The sequence below is a fragment of the Mandrillus leucophaeus genome, unplaced genomic scaffold (assembly GCF_000951045.1).
Source record: "Mandrillus leucophaeus isolate KB7577 unplaced genomic scaffold, Mleu.le_1.0 Scaffold490, whole genome shotgun sequence".
Classification (NCBI taxonomy): domain Eukaryota; kingdom Metazoa; phylum Chordata; class Mammalia; order Primates; family Cercopithecidae; genus Mandrillus; species Mandrillus leucophaeus.
This window is the reverse complement of record NW_012105254.1, coordinates 57,133-79,733: the sequence shown is the minus strand read 5'-3', so window position 1 is coordinate 79,733 and position 22,601 is coordinate 57,133. Positions and strand designations below refer to the sequence as shown.

At 41.0% G+C, this 22,601-nt stretch overlaps 1 protein-coding gene across 2 annotated transcripts in view; it reads left to right on the top strand.

Moving 5' to 3' along the window:
• NHS (Nance-Horan syndrome (congenital cataracts and dental anomalies)) overlaps positions 1-22,601 on the top strand; it is a 101,666-nt gene that overhangs the window by 48,441 nt on the left and 30,624 nt on the right. For both annotated transcript variants that reach the window (XM_011995512.1, XM_011995511.1), the window contains exons 2-3: positions 4,385-4,537; positions 8,982-9,115. In XM_011995512.1, coding sequence (XP_011850902.1) covers positions 4,385-4,537; positions 8,982-9,115 — 287 coding nt within the window. The remainder of the gene's footprint in view (positions 1-4,384; positions 4,538-8,981; positions 9,116-22,601) is intronic.

The window sequence follows — 22,601 nt, the reverse complement described above, 5'->3', positions numbered from 1 at the left end:
GAAATGATACATCCAAATAACCTTTTTCCTGCTGTGGAGGATAAAAATGACACATAGAGCCTTATTTCCTATTGTAACCCTTGTCATTATCTTCCCCTTTTTTGGGGAGCAGTAACAGAGGGAAGGAGTTGACAAGACAAAGCAAGTGACTGACTCTAGAGAAGTAGATAAAGTAGTGGGAATGTGCATTAGTGATATGGTTTGGCTGTGTCCCCACCCAAATCTCATCTTGAATTGCAGCTCCCATAATTCCCAGTGTTATGGGAGAGACCTAGTGGGAGGTAATTGAATCATGGGGGCTGGTTTTTCCCGTGTTGTTCTTGTGGTAGTGAATAAGTCTCATGAGATCTGATGGTTTTATAAAGGGGAGTTCCCCTGCACATGGTCGCTTTGCCTGCCACCATGTTAGACGTGACTTTGCTCATCTTTTGCCTTCTGCCATGATTGTGAGGCCTCTCCAACCATGTGGAACTGTGAGCCCATTAAACCTCTTTCCTTTGTAAATTACCCAGTCATGGGTATGTCTTTATTAGCAGCATGAGAATGGACAGACTAATACAATTAATTTTCTACTATTATTTCTATTATTGCATAGCAAATCATTGCAAACTTATCACCTTAACACAACACCCATTTATTATGTTTCAATATCCATGGGTCAGGAGTCTGGGTATGGGTTAACTGGGTCCTCTGCTCAGGGTTAACTGGGCTGAAATCAAGGTGTCAGCTGGGCTCATCTCATCTCATCTCATCTCAGGCCCAGAGTTCTCTTTCTTTCTTTCTTTCTTTTCTTTTTTCTTTTTTTTTTTTTTTTTTTTTGAGACTGAGTCTCACTCCATCGCCCAGGCTGGAGTGCAGTGGCCAGATCTCAGCTCACTGCAAGCTCCGCCTCCCGGGTTTACGCCATTCTCCTACCTCAGCCTCCCAAGTAGCTGGGACTACAGGCGCCCACCACCACGCCCGGCTAATTTTTTTGTATTTTTTAGTAGAGACGGGGTTTCACCGTGTTAGCCAGGATGGTCTCGATCTCCTGACCTCATGATCTGCCCGTCTCGGCCTCCCAAAGTGCTAGGATTACAGGCTTGAGCCACCGCGCCTGGCCTCAGAGTTCTCTTTCAAGTTCATTGGTTGTCGGCAGAATTCAGTTTCTTGAAGTTGTAGGAGTGAGGCCCTCAGCTCCTAGAGGCCACCTGCCATTCCCTGCCACATGTCCCTGTCCACAACACGATAGTTTGCTTCTTCAAGGCCAACAGGAGAGCATCTCTGCTGCTTCTTGTCTCTTTTAAGTATTAACTCAGGATTATACTCTCTTTTGATTAACTCAAAGTCCATTGAGTACAGACCGTAAAACCCTTTTTGCCTTGTAATGTAACGTAAGTCACAGGTTCTGCCTACATTCAAGGGAAGGGGATTATACAGGGTACATGCACAAGAAGGCAGGAATCTTGGGAACCATCCTAAAATTCTGCCTATCACACAGTGGCCCCTGGATGTATCCAAATAAACAGAGGAAAAACCTTCTTGTTTTGCTTTGTTCCATTTTTAGGAGAACAAACATTCCTAGGGCACTAAGCCTGCTATCTTGCATAACTCAGCCATGGTGAGATTGTTAAATAGGGAGGAAAAGGGAGCATGGTGAACCCAAAGATGCAGGGCAGCCTTACAATGGCAGTGGAGCAGCTCATGAATGAATGGATTGAACTGTGGTTGAACTGTTACTTAAGAAAAGGAATAGATTTTTTAAAGAAGGAAAAATGGGACAGTTTTCCCTGGAAGAGCTCCATTAGTGCCTGTCTGCCTGGCTGTAGTGGACACATAATACTAGTTAATGCTCTGTGACCAAATGACGTCACTGAGAGCAAAGGCATTAAAGAGTTTTCCTCCTTTCCCTGTCTAAGAGATAGACAGGATGGTGGCAACTGATGAGTGAAATGTTCACCTGCTAATATGTGGCAGAAATCTGATATAGCTTCTCAATGGAGAAAGAAAAAGATTTTGGAAAGGAAAAGGTGAGGATACCTGGCCCTGAAGGCTGTCATTGTGAGGGCTGGTTCTTCCCGGGAGCCATGACTAGGCTGCCCATGCTGGAACTCATGCATTACTCTTTGCATCTGTGAATTCACAGTCCCAAGCAGCAGGCAGAGTTTAGCAGCCCAGAAACTCAGCACTGGCTTGCCTAACAAGCACAGTAGAAATGTGTTTAGGGTATCAGCAAAGCATGGGCACCAAAAAATGCTTTTTTTCAAGTAACTTGATATTTAATATTTAATAATGAGGGAAGATAATTTGCTGAACATCTTTACACTAAAATTTTATGATATGCCAATTTATTCTGAAATTTGGGATCACCTACTGCAGAAAGGTGGAGGTGGAGGAGTGAGGACTATAACCTTTTTGGTGTTCAGGGCCTCTAGAGTCTTGATGCCTGAGACCATCCCTAGGGAACTGTATAAAACCAAAATAGGAAGAGTCTGCCAATGTCATTGCTCCCAAACTATTTTGTCCAGGCAGAATCACAGTTAAACCATTTTGCACAAAGCCAGAAAACAAATGCTTTATGAGGGCAGGGATTCCTGTGTGTTTTGTTCTGTGCTGTGTTCCAACACCTAGCACCATGCCTGATACTAAGAGCTACTTGGGAATGTTCCATGGGTGGATGGATGTTTCCATTTTCATCAGTCTCTTCCCTTCCCTCATGTTGCCCAACTCCTTTCACTCCCACAAGATCCCAAGACATCATCAGAAGACATATTGTGTTTCTCAAACCTGCCTGATGATAAAAATAACTTTTCATGTAATATAGATTGCCAGACCTTTCTCTTGGAAATTCTGATTCAAAGTCTAGGTTGATGCCCAGGAATCTGTGTTTTTGCCATGCACTTCTGATGAGTCTTTTCTTCAGACCAACATTAAGATAAATAGGAGGGTGTCAGGTTTTCCCCACACAAGAATTGAAGAGCCATGGCCACTTGACCTGGTTTCTGAGGGGCTGTCAAAAGTTACCACCCTAAGCCTCTGGTCAGCTGTGCTGAGGGAATGAGGGACTAGGAAAGAGTCTTTTGGTCTACCTCTTAGTCACCTTGGCCCAGCCCTCTATCCTGGTTCCCACCTTCCTGAAAAGACAAGCCTAAGGGAAGGGGTGCTCAGAAGCTCCTCTACTTCTAGGACTGCCCACTTGGCTTCCTGCCCATTCTTTCCACAGACAGGCTTTATGTTCTGTCCCTTCTCCCAGCTGTCATGAGCACATGAATTCATGGTCCTCTCTGTTGGGTTTGGTAATGACCTCTGCCCCATTGGGTAGGAGTTGACTTCTTTATGCAGACAGAGCCTGATTTTTCAGTCAATCCCCCATTACTGAACCAGAGTGGAAAGAGATGAGACTGGGAGGTGGGAGGAGTCGGGTGGGGCTAGGACAGGAGTCTGGATCTGGATAGTGTGTCTGGAGGGTAAAGCAGACTGGGCCAGTTCTTGCCATTCCCGAGGCTGACAGGCTACCCAGGTGCTTGTGAGGTCCTCTTTGCAGCCATTTCTTAGTAAAAATCCTCCTCATTCCTAACATCTGCTTCAAGCAGAATTTCTGTTTAACTCACAGAGCGTTCCATCCTAGGATCCATGTGTACATGAAGAAGATGAGAGTGGGTTAAATGCTGTGTTTGGGGAAAGGAAGCCTTCCTTCCTTGATCTCTTGGATGAGTTGCAAAAACTCATCTTGCATCTGCAGTTTCCCTCCCTTAATACTCATTACCCCTGTGATGGTTTCTTTAATGTGTATGCTCACCCCTAGGTGAAACCAAGGAAACTGAGCGATGCCTTGAAAGATGACAGGCAATGGAGCCGGAAGGTGGAGGGCATGATAAGGATACCTTGGGGACGGGACCACAAGGGACAGAGGCAGGGCAAGGTATGGGCCAAAGTTCAGGTGGACAGCAGGGGCAGCGTGCAGAACTACAGCTCTGAGGCCTTGCAGCCAGAAGGCTGGAGGTGAGGCAGCCTTTCCATTCATCTCCGAGGCTTTCCTCCACATTTTTCAGAAACAGGACCCCCATCTACACCCCCAAGCAGGCTAGCCAGGGGCTTGTCAGTGTTGATGAGCTACTGTGCCAAGGGTGAGGAATGAAGGTACGGAGAGGAAATTAGCTAGTCATAGGTAGACGGTTGGTGTCTTGGAGCCTTCTGTGCCTCGGCTCAGGGGCAAAGGTTGTTCCTATCAGTATCATAAATGCCAAACCTTTCTCCGGCCTTGAGTTAGTTCTTAATGTGAATGCAGTAGTCTGGACTTCCACTCCACCCAGACTTTACTCCTGTCCTCTTCCCCACCCCAGGGTTGGCCAAAAGCACAACTTAAAACCACTGATGGACAATACTCTGTTTCTTTGTCTTGCAGCCGTCTCCAACCTGGACATCGAGAGTAAGCTGAGTGTGTACTACCGCGCCCCGTGGCACCAGCAGCGCAACATCTTCCTCCCGGCCACAAGGCCACCCTGCGTGGAGGAGCTGCACCGCCATGCCCGGCAGAGCCTGCAAGCCCTGCGCAGAGGTGACAGATCCTGGGCTCGGGGGCTTTTGCAAGAGACAACTCAGAGGTTGTCCCATCCAGGTGTCCTCTGTCCCATCAGCCCCAACACACCCCCTCGTTGTAGCAAGTACTTTGAAATGCTTCCGTTTCTACCCTGAAATGAAATCCATGGGTAATATGCCCTACCCATACATGTAAGAAAGAATAGCATTATGGTCTAAATATGATAATAAAGAGAAATTGAAAGGAAATTATTTATAATAATATCTATTTCAATATGCAAATGCTCAGGCGTGACCTCACTAGAAGACATCATGAAGCATGATGTTTGCACTTGTCAAAAGTAAGTCTGGATTAAGTACAGACCTTCAGAAACTATTCCAAGGGGCAGGAGGGCATGGCCATTAAAACTGGTACATTCAGTATATATTAGAAATGGGCAAAAAAATAAATACTTTGGATTATAATGGATTATATGAGTTTGACTCATAAATAGGCACTAGGCTTTTCCCCTATAAGAGATTCTGATGGAACATTTAAAATTGTGTGAGACCTGGGACACCTTTTCATTGACCATCCTTTGCATTATGGGATGGCTGTCATCTTTGGCTCCCACCCAATCATTCTAACAATTAGAATGATCCCCTAGAGGGCTCTTCTGCTTCTCTTGAGAACCAGTGATCAGTCTAATGCCCCCATTCTTTAGTGGGTCACATGGAGGCCTAGAAAGGTGAGGAAACTTGTTCAGGGTCACACATAGCAGATCAGGTGTGGTACCAGGACCCAACCTAAGCATCTGAAATGCCTGCCAGAGCTCTTTTCCTCCTTGTCATACACTGTGTCTCATGGAAATAGATACTGATATTTACATGTCTCTCACAGTCCTGAGAAATCTAGAGATAGGCTCATAGCAGTCAAAATAGGAATACAGCTCTTTCTTACACTGGTTGCTTTTCAGTGCCTTAAAACCATTCTAATTAGGACAAGGGGAATAAAAAGTAGCATCATTGTTTTAGAGCCCCCTAAAGTGGGTATCAGTAGGGGACATGTCAGCTTTTTCTGGCCTTTAGATTCTTGCTATGGAGATAGATGGTGTCTACACATTCAACGTCTTTCTTCCAAATTCCCTGCACTCTTTTAAGAAATGGCATTTTGCAAAAGTATTAAAATGCAAGTAAAATATTTTAATGTCATTATCAAACTGGAGAAACAAAATGGTGATAAATATTGTTTTCATCTTATTTATTCCACATTTGTATAACTCCTGCCTTTTCCCCTATCCTCATCTTTAATAGTTTGTTGCCTTCAATTACCATCTTTTTCTCCCTCCTCCTCTTTTTTCCCTTCCTCATCTTTTTTTTTCATTTTAATGAAAGAGCTAACCTCCTAATATCCCTAAAGCAATTGTTTCTAAAAATTTTCCTTGGTTATTAGGGGAAGACAATGTGACACTTAAAATGAAGAGTGATGATCAGTATCCTCTAGAAGCATCTTTGGCACACTTACCATTCACTTCAATTTTATAGTTGGCTAAAAAGTTCTTTTTTAACTTAAGCCACCTTCTGAAAATCTTTCTTTCCACACTTGCCATTCCTTTGCAGCCTGGATTAGGCACCCTTCCCATAATATTCTGTGCATCCTCCCATCCTGCCACTTATAATCTTATAAGCAACCACTATGGGCCTGTTTTGCCAACCAACCACTAATAAGCCATTAATCTATGAGCAACTCAAGGGCAAGGATGATATCTTATTAATTTATTTTATTCAAAGCACTTAGTATGAAGCTGACATATAGTAGGTCCTCAATGAACATTTGTGGAACTGAATCAAGTTTTGCAGAAAACTGGTTGAACACTGAGGGCACAGGATGACTATAAAGGAATCTAATTGTTCTCACAAAATCCTTTCTCAGGTCTCATCATTAGAAAGCTTGGGTAACATTAGCCCTTTAGGTGTAATTATTTTTATCCCTTTATTTTATTAATAAGTCATCCCTGATTAGGATTTTATGGATTCCACCAGATAACACCAAGCTGCTTGTAAACTATCACATTTCACTGCTTTGTCATGTTTAGACTTAAAGCAGAACAGAAGAACAGCAAGTGCCAATATCAGTTTTCTCTGAACCTCCTCCTGGGGGTGGTGAGACAGGGATGTAGGGCCTCCTGGGGTTTGGAAGGAAGACTGTGGAGATGCGTTTTACCCTCCACAGACTGGCTTGTTCTGCGGTTGGCTTGATAGCATATCTTGGGTGTAGTAGTTTTAATAGCACTGCAGAGAGCCATAAACAAGAATTATAGCCATCATGGAATTAAAAACATGCAGTGTAGAATTAAAATTAGAAAGTGACTTTTTTTTTTTTTTTAACCTTGTCCAAGAAACACAATAGCATACTGCTGTATTCATCAGCATAATCTGCTTCTGCCATCTGGTGGCCATGAATAATACTGACCTATCAGACAACTGCCATGCTCAGCAAATGCCGCAGTGAGCATCCCTGTAGGTTCTCTATTTGGACAGCTGGAATAGCCTGACTTCCACCATGATGGAGTGGATAATGAAGCACAGACAAATGAGGCTGTGGTGGCAGCAGCTCTGTGCTTCTTTTGGAGGTGAGACTGTAAGGAGACAGCTGGGGGACCAAGATTAAAACCTAGAAATTGGCTGCCTTCAAGATCTGCTTAATAGCAAACCCCTCAACAAATTTTATTGAAGGCAAGGGAGTGTTCTAGAACCTAGGAGTCAAAAAGCAATAACGTATGCTGCCCACAAGGAATCCCTGGTCTAGTGGAGAGACAGACAAGTAACCAGGTCATTTCAATACAGTGATAGGGAGGCTAAGAAGAAATGTACCAAGTCATTCCATAGAGCTTCAGGGAGGGCTTCATGGAGGAAGTAGCATCTAAATGTATTTCAAGTTATTTAGGCTCTGATTACTTCTTTCGTTTTCTTAGTAATTCTTTAATGCTCAGAGCCAGTAATGGCTTTATGTGATGCTATTGTTTATGTTCATAAATCATGGAGAGAGAGATTCATAAGCAACTATAAATAGATAATTATATTTTATATTTCCTTTCCTTTCAAGTTTCGGGCTGCAGCATAAGTTTCATTGGTCTGAGGGAATAAGGAGCAGGATTCCACTGCAGTTTCAGGCTCTAGTGAACTAATGTTCTCCCTACCTCAGCACCAGAAAAAAGGTATTATTAGGGAGCCATTAATCTAGCCTGCCTACTCCCAGCCTAGGGCAAAGAAAGAGATATATTTAAGATTGTGTAGGAGGGGAGCAATTGAATGGAAAATTGAGTTGATGTTTCCCTTCCAACTACTCCCCTCCTTTCACTTCTTCCTAACCAGGAACACCTGTAAGCGGCTCTTCTGTATGGATTTAACAATGTAAACACTTTTCATTGTGTTACCCATTTAGAAAAGCCCACTGTTTGCTTGCATAATGATGGTGGCATTGGAGGTGGGCACTTTAACAAGGAAGACATTTATCTTAAACAGCCTTCTGATAAACATTGACTTTGGAGGCAGTTTAGCAAAGGCTACCTACATGGTTTTGAAGACTTTGCTCTAATTGCTTATGGGAGCCAACATTTGTCAGAAGAATCCCAAGCAAAGGGAGATGGGGAATACTATCACACCTTCTCGACACAGACACTATGTTCAGGCAGCGAGGCACACGGACAGCCAAGTCAGACATGGATAGAAATCAGAAAGTTCAAGAGTGCTCAGTTCCTAGTTTAGGGGGCAGCACATTGAATGGGGCAAAGAAAATGGAGCCAGCATTGGGGAGGCCTGTCAGAAACAAGTAACAGGACCTAGAAAAGCCTATGGCAGTGAAGGCACCTGCCACAGCCCATTCAAAATACAGAGAAATTGAATACATTCTAATTTTTAAAACTAGACTCTAATGAAAGCATAAATTCACTTTCAGTCACTCAACAAACATGTGATACAAATACTCCCAACATGAGTTATTTCCAGGTACCAACGGTTGAAAAATGGACTCACACAAATTCCTGAATATGTAGCAATCAGCTCCCCTGAGCCAGTGACAGCCAGCTCCCGTACCCAGTGAGTGGGCCAGACAGCTCTGGTGTGTCTGTGCCTACTTTCCACTCCAGTACTGATGGCAGCAAATCTTCCACTATGTTCTCAACTTTTGTTGTTGTTGTTGTTGCTTGTGTTATTTTGAAATAAGTCACACTGAACTCAGAAGTGAACCCTCTTGTACAGATTATGAGATGGACCCACTGAAATGTATGCATCCAATTTCGTATTAATAGTAAGTGAAAATTCAATTAAAAACCATTCTGAAAATCTTATTTGGTATACAAATTAGCTAACGTAATGAAAACTCACTTTTTTTTTTTACAGCCTTTTGCTAACACTCCCAAGGGGAAAAGATAAATGGAAAATGCCAAGTGTATTTCAGTATTACTGCTTTTTCTCCTTCTCAGAACACCGGAGCCGGAGCGATCGCCGAGAGCAAAGAGCAGCTGCCCCCCTTTCCATTGCAGCTCCTCCACTGCCAGCCTACCCTCCAGCTCACAGCCAGAGGAGGCGTGAGGTTAAGGACCGTCACTTTTTAACGGTAAGCTTGGTGGCCACCTGTAGCCCTATGCTTGCTCCTGAGGAAACATCAGTTTGTCTGGGAGTCAGTTTCCTGCCTCCCAGTGAAAGAGGCTGGGCTGGCTAAGAGCTCAAATCACGGGCATTTGGGAACAAATTAATTTCCCCTGCTTTCATTCCTGAAAGAAATGCCTCTTTTTTGGAATACAGACATATTTTTTAGTTAACTGGTTGCACAATGCAGTAAAGCAAGAATAGTTACAGACTAAAATCAGGAAAAAAAAAATATGTACTTCAAACCTCAGTTCTTCTGCTTGCAAGCTGAAGGATTCAGGATGTTACTTATGTTCTTTGCCCTCAGTTCCCTCATCTGTAATACAGGGATATTAATAGTACCTGGTTTATAGGGCTAGAGGATTAAATGAGATAAGGCATGTAAAGTGCTTAGCCCAATGACTAACTGATACAGAGTAAGACCTCAAGAAATGTTAACCACAACTGCTACTACTGTTATTACTAGTAAAGTAACAGCATGGCTGACTTGGTGGGGTGATCTGGTAAAGAACTTTAGTGTTGTGAAAAATTACCATTTGAAGAGTAATCATGTCATTATTTCATGCTTTCCCATTCTCCAAAGGAGGCTAATTCTCCAGGGTAACTTAATACCATGGTGATGTCATCGCCTCTGCGGCTTTCAGTCCTGACCAGATGGATGTGGCTGTAACTCAGCCCAAGCCCTTAAGCATGGGTCACAGATGATGAAGCTGAGCCCAGCTCAGAACACCCGCAAGCACTATCAGCAGCCACTACAAACACATCACTGCAGATGTGCCTTCTAGGGCCTCAGTGGGGACAACTGAGCACTTTGTGCCTCTAAGCAGGCAACATTGAAGTGAGGGACTATGGCTTTTGGGACCAAATCAGCCCACACTGCCTGTCTGAATGTCTGCATTCCTGCTGTCTTGTCATTCTGGTTCAAGATCCAAAGTCTAAAGAAGTTACAACAGTGTGGGTATGAGTTAAGGTTTTTATTAGAAATTAAATTTGCATGTATGACTCTAAATTGTGCACTCTTATGGCTTTTACAATATGCAAGAGAGATGCAAAATATTTGGGTCACATGGTGCCAAATATCCAGCCAAAAACAGACTTCATCTAAATGAATCCACATGATATAACATATCCAGATAAGACCTTGAATGATATTGGACAAAATATAAAAACATTTTTCCTATTTGTAGCTGGACTGCAGGCAGGTCCTTCGGTGCTCATCAAGTGCACACTGAGTGCCATGTCGCACTCACTACATTGTTGCACTGCAGCCCAAGGATAAGAAAAGGAGATAAGGGCCTCTTAGGGCTTTCTAGTTCTTCAGATAGAGCAGTTTCACATGCTAGTGATTTGTCATAAAGAAGTTCTTAAGCAGCTCAAATCTGCTTGCTGAGGCATTTGCTTTTAATGAGGCATTTTCTGCATTAAAATGTTAAAAATATTTTCCCATTCATTATAACATGTTTTATGGCTAATTAAGTTGGTTTTCTTGGAAGGGGTAGGTGAAAGAGAAGAATTTTGAGCATTTACAGAAATTACATAAAAATATAACCCTTTTTCATGATCTGCATAATTTTTAATAATGTCTAAATACTAAAGTAAGACTATAGGAAAAGCTTAAAATGATGAATAGCAATGAGAGTACTTCATTTACTTACCTAAGAAATATCAATAAAAGAGGACTATGGATTACACTTAGGTAAACTTCAGTAAGTTTGTCCATCCCAAATGATAATACTTAGTATTTCTAAGTAATTTTAACTGTTTATTTGTTCAAGAGTTTGGGTCACTACAATGATTAGAAGATTTTCGTTTGAGTTATATCCCTTAGGCCTGGATAGAACATAGTTCAAGCTTACAAGAGTGTATATTGCTGAAAGACAAATGGCTGCAGGTAAAGGGACAGGAAATTTGTAGTTAAATTGCTAGATAGACATTTTCTTAGACAACTCTCCTTTCATGTATGAGATTTGGTGAAGCCATGCTTTTCTTCCTTTAAGAAAGCATTCATAATGAGATTGATATACAGTCTTCTGCAACTCTGCAGGCTATTGTACTGTACCTTGATCATTAATGGCATGGACCATGAAGTTAAACTGCCTGACTTTGAATACCAGCTCTAACACTTGCAAGCTGTATGACCCTGGCAAGTTAGTCATTTCAGTGTCTTGGGAATGGGAGTAGATAGTACCTCATAGCCTTGGGATGATAATTGAACGTGATAATACATGTAAACAGTACCTCATACATAAGTACTATATAAGCATCAGACGTTATTATTAGCCAATCAATTCCCTGAAGTATCTATTATATGGTGATAAGATCATAGGTCTAACTGTGTTTAAATCCCAGCACTACAACTTTCTGGATGTGTAACTTGGAAAAAGCTATTGTATCTTTCTGACTCCCAGTCTCTTTATCTGTAAAATGGGGATAATATCAACTTTTCAAGGTTGTTAAGGAGGCTAAATATGACATTTTATAAATAAGATTAAACTATGCATGTGTATTTGTGCAAGTGCCCAGCACAATGCCTAAAATACCTGAATGTCAGTCTATATTGAAATCGTTTATAATAAAATTCTTACCATCAAATGAAAAACCTTAACATATACTCACATATACTAGAGGAAGTATAAACTGTTACACTCTTTCTAGAGGGCAAAACTCTAAATATTCATAACCTTTGATCCAGCAATTTTACATCTAGGAATTTATCCCAAGGCAATAATCAGTGTATGCAAAGATTTATTCACTAGGGTGTTCATCAAAGCACTGTTTACAATGGGAAAATTAATCACAAATATCTCAAATGTCCAACAATAGGGACTTAGTTTAATGAATACTGATATAACTATAGGATAGAATACAATATCAAAAATAGTGTTAGAGAAGAATATTTAATGACATGGGAAAATGTATGTTTTATTATCAGGAATTTTTACATAGTTTATAAATTTGTGTATAGTATAATCTCAAAAAATGTCAATGACTGTATATGTATGTGTACATATACATATGCATAGGGGGAAAAGGCTGGAAGGTTGTATATCTGTGATTCCCAAACTGTGTGCTTAGGTGCCTTAGGGCACTGCAGTGAACTCCTAAGGGTGCCATGGGATATTTTAAAATTTCAAGGGACAAAGTGTCATCTGTCTGGTGGCATCTGGTGATGGCTCCAAAGTAACCTCATAACTCCTACAAGTGAGAAGAGAGGACGCTTGGTTTCTTGACATTTAATTTGTACCAAAAGTTCTCTAGGGGGAACTCACAGGAAACAGGACAAGCCAATTTAGCATAAAACCCTAAACGCTTTGTTAGCTGAAAATTCAAGGAGTATCTCTAATTAAAGCCCTTCTAGGAGTCCTTACTCATTAAGGGTGGCAAAGGAGGTCATTTCAGGGAAAGGCTTCCTAAAAAAAGGGTATCTATTCCATCCTGCTGGATTCTGATATTCTATAGCCAGAGATTAGTTTAAGGTCATTTATTTGGGACATGAAGTTACTGTCGACCTGAGCTACAGGGAAGAGATCGAAACAAACTTCACGAAATCAACACTAGCACATAGCATCCCAACCTTTTCTTTAATGCACCACAGAAACTACAGCTTTAGGCTGGTAAAGGATCTGAAGAGTTATCTGGGCCTAGCTAGGAACCAAATGTAAAAAGTTTGTAGTAAAAATGTTCCCAAGGGCAATATGAAAGAGAAATTGCCTGGGATCGACTTCTGTCCACATGAACTCTTGGTTGCAGACTGACTTGTTAAGCATCAGAATACTGATTATTTAGGGAAAGGTAGGGAGAGGAAAGGGTCCCCAGTGAGGTGTGTTTGTGTACTTTAGTACTTTTGTTTACAAAAACCCAGTTACTGAAAGCCATTTGCCTCCAGGCAGAATTTCTGGGGAATTTTTCTTCCTTCTCTAGGCTGTGGTCAAATTGAGAATGGCAAATGGGTATCAAAACAGGAGCGTTTGCCAGAGCTGTAACAGGTATCCTGTTCCCTGCAAATCCAACCATGTGTTTTCACTCTTGGTACTAACCATTAGAAGTAGTCCACACAGCTTTTTTTTTTTTTTGGTAAGAAACAATACTTTTATATGCTCAAAAACTATTAGACTTACAGTGCTGATGGCTGGAAAGTAGCCTGTTTGAGGCAGTTGAATACATAGGTTTTTTGGTGGATCAAAATATACACTGAGACTCCCAGGTAACTGATGATAATGGTGATACCCTAGGTCCCCATCTCCTATTATTTCCTCCAAAAATGATATCGAACAAGAAGGTAAAAATAAAACTACACAGAAAAACACACCATCAGCATAACTTGAGGACAGAGAATTCCCAAACATCACATTGACTGTTAAGTAAAAAGAGAGAAAACACCAAGTCTCAGCATATTTCCTCCTGTTACAAGGTGAGGGAGGGCAGATTCAGAAAGCTACATGGAAGAGACGAACTAGCAGTGGGTCTTAAGATTGATATAAAACCACCACCAGAAAAATTGTCTGCCCTAAGTCTGAAAAATAGTACAAATTTTTTCAGATAGACACAAACTACAAAAAAGGACCTAAAAGTATGTATATTTTACAGGAGCAGTTTTCTCTATATAAAGCTTCTAGGGGAGACAAAGACAAACAGGAAGGGAAATCTGCCCTTCAGCAATTGGGAGTGAAGAAAAAAAGAGGCAAAAAGGAAATTTCTAGGACCCTGCAAGACAAAATAAAACCAAAACATTCAAGGACACGCAGGAGTTGTGTGTGTCCTTCAACTCCTGCATCACCACCAAAACAAACAAATACACTAAAATATTCGACTTCGACGAACTGACAGAAGATGGTGCCATTAAACCAGGGATCTTGTGAAACACACCAAAGCCACACAAATGGAGTAAGAGATAGATTAGCAGATCTACATAGAGTGATTGCAAAAGATCAATTAAAGAATATATGAAGCAAGGGTTTCATGTCCAACCATGCTGTACTTCAAGTATAGAAAAGCAATTTTCAACATACAGGAACTTAGAGAATTTTACACCCATGAGTCCTTTATGAGAAATCTACCAGAGGACAAGCTTCATCCAACCAAGGAATAATTGGGGAAATGTCAGCAAAAGGATGGGTAGCATACATTTTAATACATGCAAATGTAGATCTAAAACTAAAACTAAAGTGGACATGAAGATAGAAAACTAACGTGCAATTTTAAATGTTGTGACAACAGAGAATGATACAACTAAAAATGAGAGAAGGGAGAGGTAAAGAAGAAAGTAGAATAAGATAATTGATTATTGTCTAGGCAATAAGTGACTGTTAAAGGATACCAGTAAGAACTAGTCAACCGGATAGTAAAGGCTTGAAAAATAAAACAGGGCACTAACGACATTAAAATGGTATAAGAGGCCGGGCACGGTGGCTCACGCCTGTAATCCCAGCACTTTGGGAGGCTGAGACGGGCAGATCAGGATCATGAGGTCAGGAGATAGAGACCATCCTGGCTAACACGGTGAAACCTCATCTCTACTAAAAAAAAAAAAAAAATAGCCTGTAGTCCGAGCTGAGCTACTCGGGAGGCTGAGGCAGGAGAATGGCGGGAACCCGGGGGATGGAGCTTGCAGTGAGCCAAGATCGCGCTACCGCACTCCAGCCTGGGCGACTGAGCAAGACTCCGTCTCAAATAAATAAATAAATAAATAAATAAATAAATAAAATAAAAATAAATAAAATGGTATAAGAACAAAGAAGACTACTAGCAAAAAACAAAACAAAACAAAACAAAACAAAAACAAAAACAAAAAAAACTTCCTAAATACCAAAAAATTGTTTTATATAAAGAGAGAAGACAACACATCTTATGGAGGAAGAAACATAACAAATATAACAAAATACACATAATTATAATATTTATCAGAGTTTAGTCATATCAATGAATATGAGTGAGCTTAATTTGCCTATTTTAAAACTTTTCAATTTGGCTCACAAAGCAAACCCAACTATATGCTGTATACATTAAACACACACAAGATTTTTATTTATTAATTAGGTCGTGATTGTTTGAAAAAACATGACCAAGAAAAAGAGAAAGCACAAATAAAATAAGCAATGACAGGAAAAAATACCACTGAAACAAAAGAAAATTTAAAAATTATAAGGGACTATTTTGCAGACCTCTGTGCAAATAAATTTGAAAACCTAGATGAAATGGGTAATTTCCTAGAAGAAGAAAAATTGCCAGAATTGGCCTCATTAGAGTTGGTAAGCTTAAACAGACTGACTTCCATGGTAGAACCAGAAGAAGTTATTAAGGAGCCATGCCACTAAAAAACGTCAGGCCTAGATGGTTTCCCAGAGGAATTCTACTAAACCTTCAAAGTCCAGATGTTCCCAATGCTCTTTAAATTGTTTAAGAGCATTGAAAATGAAGCAAAACTTCCCTATTTATTTTATGAAGCAAGTATAACATTGACACCTAAACTGATAAAGACAGTCCATAAAAAAGAAAGATGACTACAGACCAATATCACTTATGATTATTGATTCAAAAATACTAAATTCAACATTAGCAAACAGAATATAACATCACAGTAGGAGATTAATATGCTGTGACTAAATGGGATTTATTCTAGGAATGGAAGGTTGGTTCAATATTATGAAATCTACTAGTATCATATATCATATTAACAGATCTAGGAGGAGAAAACCTATATGGTTAGCTCCTTTTATACTGGCTAAGCCTTAAACAAAATTCAATATCTATTTTTAATTAGAAATGCCTCTAATGTTTCCACACATATATGTGCCTCTCTCTCTCTCTCTCCCTCTCTCTCTCTATATATATGTATATGTATATATATCTAATGTTAGAGAAACCCCCATTTACAGCAATAACAAAGAAGACTAAATACTTAGGAATTAATTTACCAAAAATGTGTAAAACTTTTATGAGAAAAACTTTAAAGCACTCCTTAAAGACACAAAATTAGACTTTTTCAAATAGAAAGACATCTCCCTGAAAAAGGAAACCTAGCCCTACCAGACATTAAGATATATTTAAAGCCTCTACAGTTACAATATTGTGGTATTGGCACATGAATAGACAGATGTATCAGTAGAATAAAACACAAAGTCCAGAAGGGGACCAGAGTATATATAAAAACATTCAATAAAGGCAACATCACAAATAACTGAGGCAAGAGATGGAGTTTTTTAATGATGCTGGAACAACTGCATAGCCATTTGGTGAAAGGAAAAATTTGATCAGTGTTTCTCAACCTCAGCACTGTTGACAAATAATTTTTTGATAAATACCTCTTAAAAATTGAGGGATAAAGAAAAGGGCAAAACCTTGGAAGAAAAATTGAGGAAAAGATGTGAACAGACAATTCAGAAAAAATATAGATATGTTTCTTCAACTGAAGAAAAATTGTTTAAGCTCACTCTCAATTAGAAATGCAGGCCGGAGCATTCTGCAGCCTGTAATCCCAGCATTTTGGGAGGCTCAGGTAGGAGGATCACTTGAGCCCAGGAGTTTGAGACCAGCCTGGGTAACATGGTGAAACCCCATCTCTACAAAAAAATGCAAAAATTAGCTGGGCCTGATGGGGTGTGCCTGTAGTCCCAGCTACTCAGGAGGCTGAGGTGGGAGAATCACTTGAGCTTGGGGAGGTTGAGGTTGCTGTGATCACACCACTACACTCCAGCCTGCATGACAGAGGAGACTCTGTCTCAAAAAAAAAAAAAAAAAAAAGGAAGAAAGAAAAGAAAAAAAAGAAATGCAAACAACACTGAGATTCCACATATTACCTATTAGACTGGCAAAAATTAAACAATATAACAATGTATTCTATTAGTGAAACTGGAGAAATAAGCACTCTCATACATTGCTGGTGGAAATTCAAACGTGGTCCAACCTAACTGAGGGCAATTTGGCAATATCTAACCAAACTACATATGCACTTACCTTCTGCTTCTGCAATTCTACTAAAGATACACCTCCAGTAACACAAAAAGGTTATTTCTTTCAGCATTGCTAACAATTACAAGATGTTGGAAACAACCCAAATACCTATACATAGAAGAGTGATGGAGTAAAAGCAGCAGGAAGACCTTTATGAACTGATAAGGAGTGATTTCTAAGACATACTCTTAATTGAAAAAGGCAAAGCCCAAAAAAGTGTCCACAGTATGCTACCCTTCACTTTAGAAATAAGGGTATATAGTCATATAGCACATAATAACATTTCTGTCAACAACAGATTGCATATAGTCTGTTGGGCCCATAAAATTATAATGTCATATTTTTGCTGTACCTTTTCTATGTTTACCTGTGTTTAGATACACAAATACTTCACATTGTTTCACAATTGCCTACTGTATTCAGTACAGTAACATGCCATACAGATTTGTAGCCTAGGAGCAATAGGCTCTACCATATAGCCTAAGTACGTAGTAGGCTGTACCTTCTAAGTTTGTGTAAGTACACTCTAAGATGTTTGCACAAGAAAATTGCCTGAGGACGTATTTCTCAGAATGCATCCCAGTCATAAGTGATCTATAACTATATAAGAAAATATACAAGTAGCCACTTATTTGGATAAAAGAGTCCATTCTGCTGTGACACAACATACGCATCCCTAAAACTCTCCACACTATGCAAAATTGCACAATAAAAAACAAAGGGCTTATGGAGAAAATGAAGTTAGGGGCACAACACTCAAAAATTTCTTCCATGACCACACACACACACACACACACACACACACACACACACACACAAATAGGAACCTAATAAAATACAATAGCACAGTTTTACACATTGTAAATGGTTAAAAATACACAAATACTGCAATAAATTGGCACTTCACCCAAAAAAGTCCTGGAGTTGGCTGGGAGTTGGGCAACAGAAGGGCCACAGCTTGTGAGTTACTGGGAAGGACAGGAAGGAAGGTTACCTGAAACCGGAGGGAAGGTCATAACACCAGGTGTGGGCAGGTGTGGCTCCTAATATATGGAGTGAACTGAGGTAGCGGGTAGATACTTGATATGTGTGTGTGTTATGTACTCTTATGCAGCTCAGTTCGGCTGTGTGCAGTTGCTGTGTTCATCTAGAGAGTCTCACATTATGCTCAAACGTGAATACCTATCTTAGATATTCACGTGATACCTAAGATATCAATCACATTGGAACAAATTTGAATCATATCAATCACATTGATATTGATCACAGTGGAACAAACTTGAACTTTCAAAACATGCATTATAATGAAATTGACTGTACAGGAAGGATAAACCAAAAATAAATGAGATGGATTTCCCTACAGCGGATGAGTGGGAGTGGGGTAGAAAAAATGGGGGGATGGGATGGTGGTGGCAGGTTCAAGGGGGATGGCATTTCTCTGAGTATATTTTTTGGGTTATAGCTCAGGTAATGTTCTATATATCCCCCCATAAATAAATAATTATCATCAACCAGGATGTGAGGAGAACCCCAAATGGAAAACAAACAGCACCACATAAACCTAACTACATTACAAATGAATAACAACCACCCTGAAAGAGGTGGGGAAGAAAATAGCTAACCTTTAATAACTTTGGAAAGTAGTATTTTTGTTTCATTTTAACCACAAATATTTATTGATAGATTAATGAATATAGTTTTAAATGGAACAGTAAGGCATAATTGTGGATTAAAACACCTTGCTTCATGCCTGTAATCCCAGCACTTTAGGAGGCTGAGGCAGGCGGATCACTTGAGGTTAGGAGTTTGTTCGAGACCAGCCTGGCCAACATGGTGAAATCCATTCTCCACTAAAAATACAAAATTAGCCAGTTGCGGTGGCAGGCACCCATCAATCCCAGCTACTCAGGAGGCTGAGGCAGGAGAATCACTGGAACCTGGAAAGCAGAGGTTGCAGTGAGCCGAGATTGCACCACTGCACTCCAGCCTGGGTGACAGAGTGAGACTCTGTCTCAAAATGAAAACAAAACAGCTTGCTATACAACCAAAAGGGGAAAGTCATATACTTAGGAATTTTAAATATGCAAGTAGCCTTTGAGGTACCCCACAGATGACTATCAGATAATTCTTCCCTTTTATACAATTCCTGTATTACATCACTTGATCTCAAAGTCAAAATTATACTTTAAAAGGAATTCCTCATTCTTTCACATTCATTCACACTTGAGTCATCCCACCTGGCCACTCCCCTGATTCCCACCCCTTCCCCATCCCTTTAAGGGGGTATTCTTTAGCCATTCCCTTCCTGAATAATTGTGTGGGTCAGGCGCGGTGGCTGATACCTGTAATCCCAACACTTTGGGAGGCTGAGGCTGGTGGATCACTTGAGCTCAGGAGTTTGAGACCAGCCTGGGCGACATTGTGAGACCCCCGTCTATAAGAAAAAAAAAAAAAAAAGAAAAGAAAAGAAAAGAAAAAACAGCCAAGCATAGTGGCGCACACCTGTAGTCCTAGCTACTCGGGAGGCTGAGGTGGAAGGATCACTTAAGCCCAGGAGGCAGAGGCTGCAGTGAGCTGAGATCATGCCACTGCACTCCAACCTGGGTGATACAGCAAAACTGTGTCTCAAAAAAAATAATAAAAAAAGAATTGTGTGTAAGTTTTCCTTCCTAAGCAAGGAAGCAAGCAAACAAGTAAGCAATGAGTCAGAGAAAGTCCACCAAGGACAGATTTATGAATGAAGAGACTTACACAGACAGATGTTAGGATGACAACAACCTGATTACCTGATTCAATGAAGTCTAAACTAAGCTGACTCTAGCAAAGAAGCTGCACTGGCTTGCTCAGAGGCCTATCATTCCACCTCAGATTGGCCACAAATGCGAGACCATGTTTCTAAGGCATTAGCAGTGGTCTACATGAGGAGCCAGGAGGCTTCTCAGCCAGGCGGCTGATGCTACAATACATTTGATGCTTTAGACCTCCATTAGGAGCTGACTATAGCTTCCAGCATAATCATTTGCCCCATGTAAAATCCTTCAAGATACTGAGGACAATCTTTAAATCTCAGATAGGATCAATTAGGAATTTCCTTAACAGTAATCTATTTGGAAATGTGAAGTGGAAAGCATTCCAGTGCACATAACATTGAGGCATAAACCATGCTGCAGAGGTGTGAATGCAGGAGGCTCAATAGGGTGCCCAGCCTCCTTGTTCAAAAAGCCATGAGAAAGCCCCCAGGCATATTGTCAGAGCAGCCATTGTGGTGGCGATAGTGTCCCCAAACTAAGCAAATCAGCAGGCATATGGCTATTTTCTGAAGAACCAACACTGCACTAACAAAAGTAGCCATGTAGATATGTGTGTGGAGAATCACAGGCCAGAGAAAGAGAATGACCTGGGCAAGCCACCTAGAACACTTGGTTGTACACCTCGCGCCTTTCAAGAAGAGCATCTCCACTAGGTGCAGTGGCATGTGTCTGCAGTCCCAGCTACTTGGGAGGCTGATGCAGGAGGATCGCTTGAGCCCAGGAGTTGGAGGCTGCGGTGAGCCATGATGACACCACTGTACTCCATCCAGCCTGGGTGACAGAGTGAGACCCTATCTCTAAAAAAAATAAAAATTAAAAAAAAATTTTTTTTGAATTAAATTTTTTTTTTCAATTAAGAGTATGTCTTAGAAATCACTCCTTATCAGTTCATAAAGGTCTTCCTGCTTCTTTTACTCCATCCAGGCTGGATGGAGTGCAGTGGCGCCATCTCGGCTCACTGCAAGCTCCGCCTCCTGGGTTCACACCATTCTCCTGCCTCAGCCTCCCGAGTAGCTGGGATTACAGGCGTTTGCCACCACACCCAGCTAATTTTTTGTATTTTTAGTAGAGATGGGGTTTCACTGTGTTAGCCAGGATGGTCTCAATCTCCTGATCTCATGATCCGCCCACCTCAGCCTCTGAAAGTGCTGGGATTACAGGCATGAGCCACCGCGCCCTGTCAAAATTTTTTAAAAGAAAAGTATCTCTATCAAGCAGACCTTTGATGACTGACTGGGCAGAATGGAGGGGACCAAGAGATGGTCACATTGTTCTGAGAGAAGTGCTGGTCCCTGAAAAGCCCACGGGGAGACAACATCCCAGAGTCCCATTTATGAGTGAAGGTAAATAAAAACTTCCAGACCACAGAACTTTCTTGCCAAGTCAGAAATATATTCAATAGGCACAGCTTGGGGTTCCACGTGTAACAGAGGGAATTTGGGGGGTTAATAAAAAGCAGGGAGACTAAAAGACCAAGTGCAGTTGCTGCATTCACACCTCTGTTGGGTGACAGAAGCAGGAAGCAAAGGACATAGGGACAAGATTGAAGGAGCATGCGGAAGCCTACAGTCTAGTCCAGTGAATTAGCTTGGCATGGTTCCCCCTCTCACTTTCTCAGACTGGATGGACATGTGGCGTCAGCAGCAGAAGAGTGGAGATAACATTTAGAAATGGAGAACCAGTGAATTCAGACTGAAGAGAAATAGACTGGGTGTACTATTCTGTAATGCCCTGTTTGCATCAAAGGCAGGCTTGTGTTGACCAAGCACATCTGGAGTTGTCATGCATCAATAGTAGCATTTTGGGAGATGGGGCATGATGGGGTATAGGTGGGGCTGGTGGACAGGAGGACTCTCAAGTTCCAGTTGTTAAATACTAGAGAGTATGGAACAGTTTAGTCTCAGTTCTTTAGTCAAGAAATCAGATGTTCATTTTCTGTTCTATGTCCACCTTCTCCAAAAACTTAAAATATCCTGTGAAAGATATTGCATCATCCCCATCCCAGTTAGCCTCCTGGATGGTTCTGTCTGTGATAATGCCCAGTCGCTCATTTGAGTTATTCCCTCTGACCATCATGCATAGCTCCTGTAACAGCTCACTGCAGATGTTGTCTAACATCTATCCAAATCATATAATTAAAAAGCAAAGTGCAGTTTGCTGCTTCAGCTGTCAAGTGGTTCTGGTCCATTCACATCTTTGCTCCTTTTGTCATCATCAATGGGTCAGAAATGAGCCAAGGTTCTTATGAATCCACAGAAGTTCACCTGGTCCTCCCCATCTTAACCAAGTGACCAAAGTTAATATCACCAGTAAGGGAACACACCTGTACATGGACCTCCTGATGTGATGCATTGAGATAACACTTCTGTGAGAGACCCTTGTCAAAAAATATGTTGCCTCAATCTAATCATGAGAAAACATCTGACAAACCCCAACTGAAGGACACTCTATAAAATAATTGACCAGTACTCTTTGAAAATACTAAGGTCATGGAAAACAAAGACTCAAGCCCATAATCCCAACACTTTGGGACGCTGAAGTGGGAAGACTGGCTGAGCTCAGGAATTTGAGACCAGCCTGGGCAACATAGCAAGACCTCATCTCTACAAAAAAAAAAATTTTTTAACTTAGCCAGGCATGGTGGTATATGCCTGTGGTCCCAGCTACTTGGGAGGTGGAGATGGGAGGATTGCT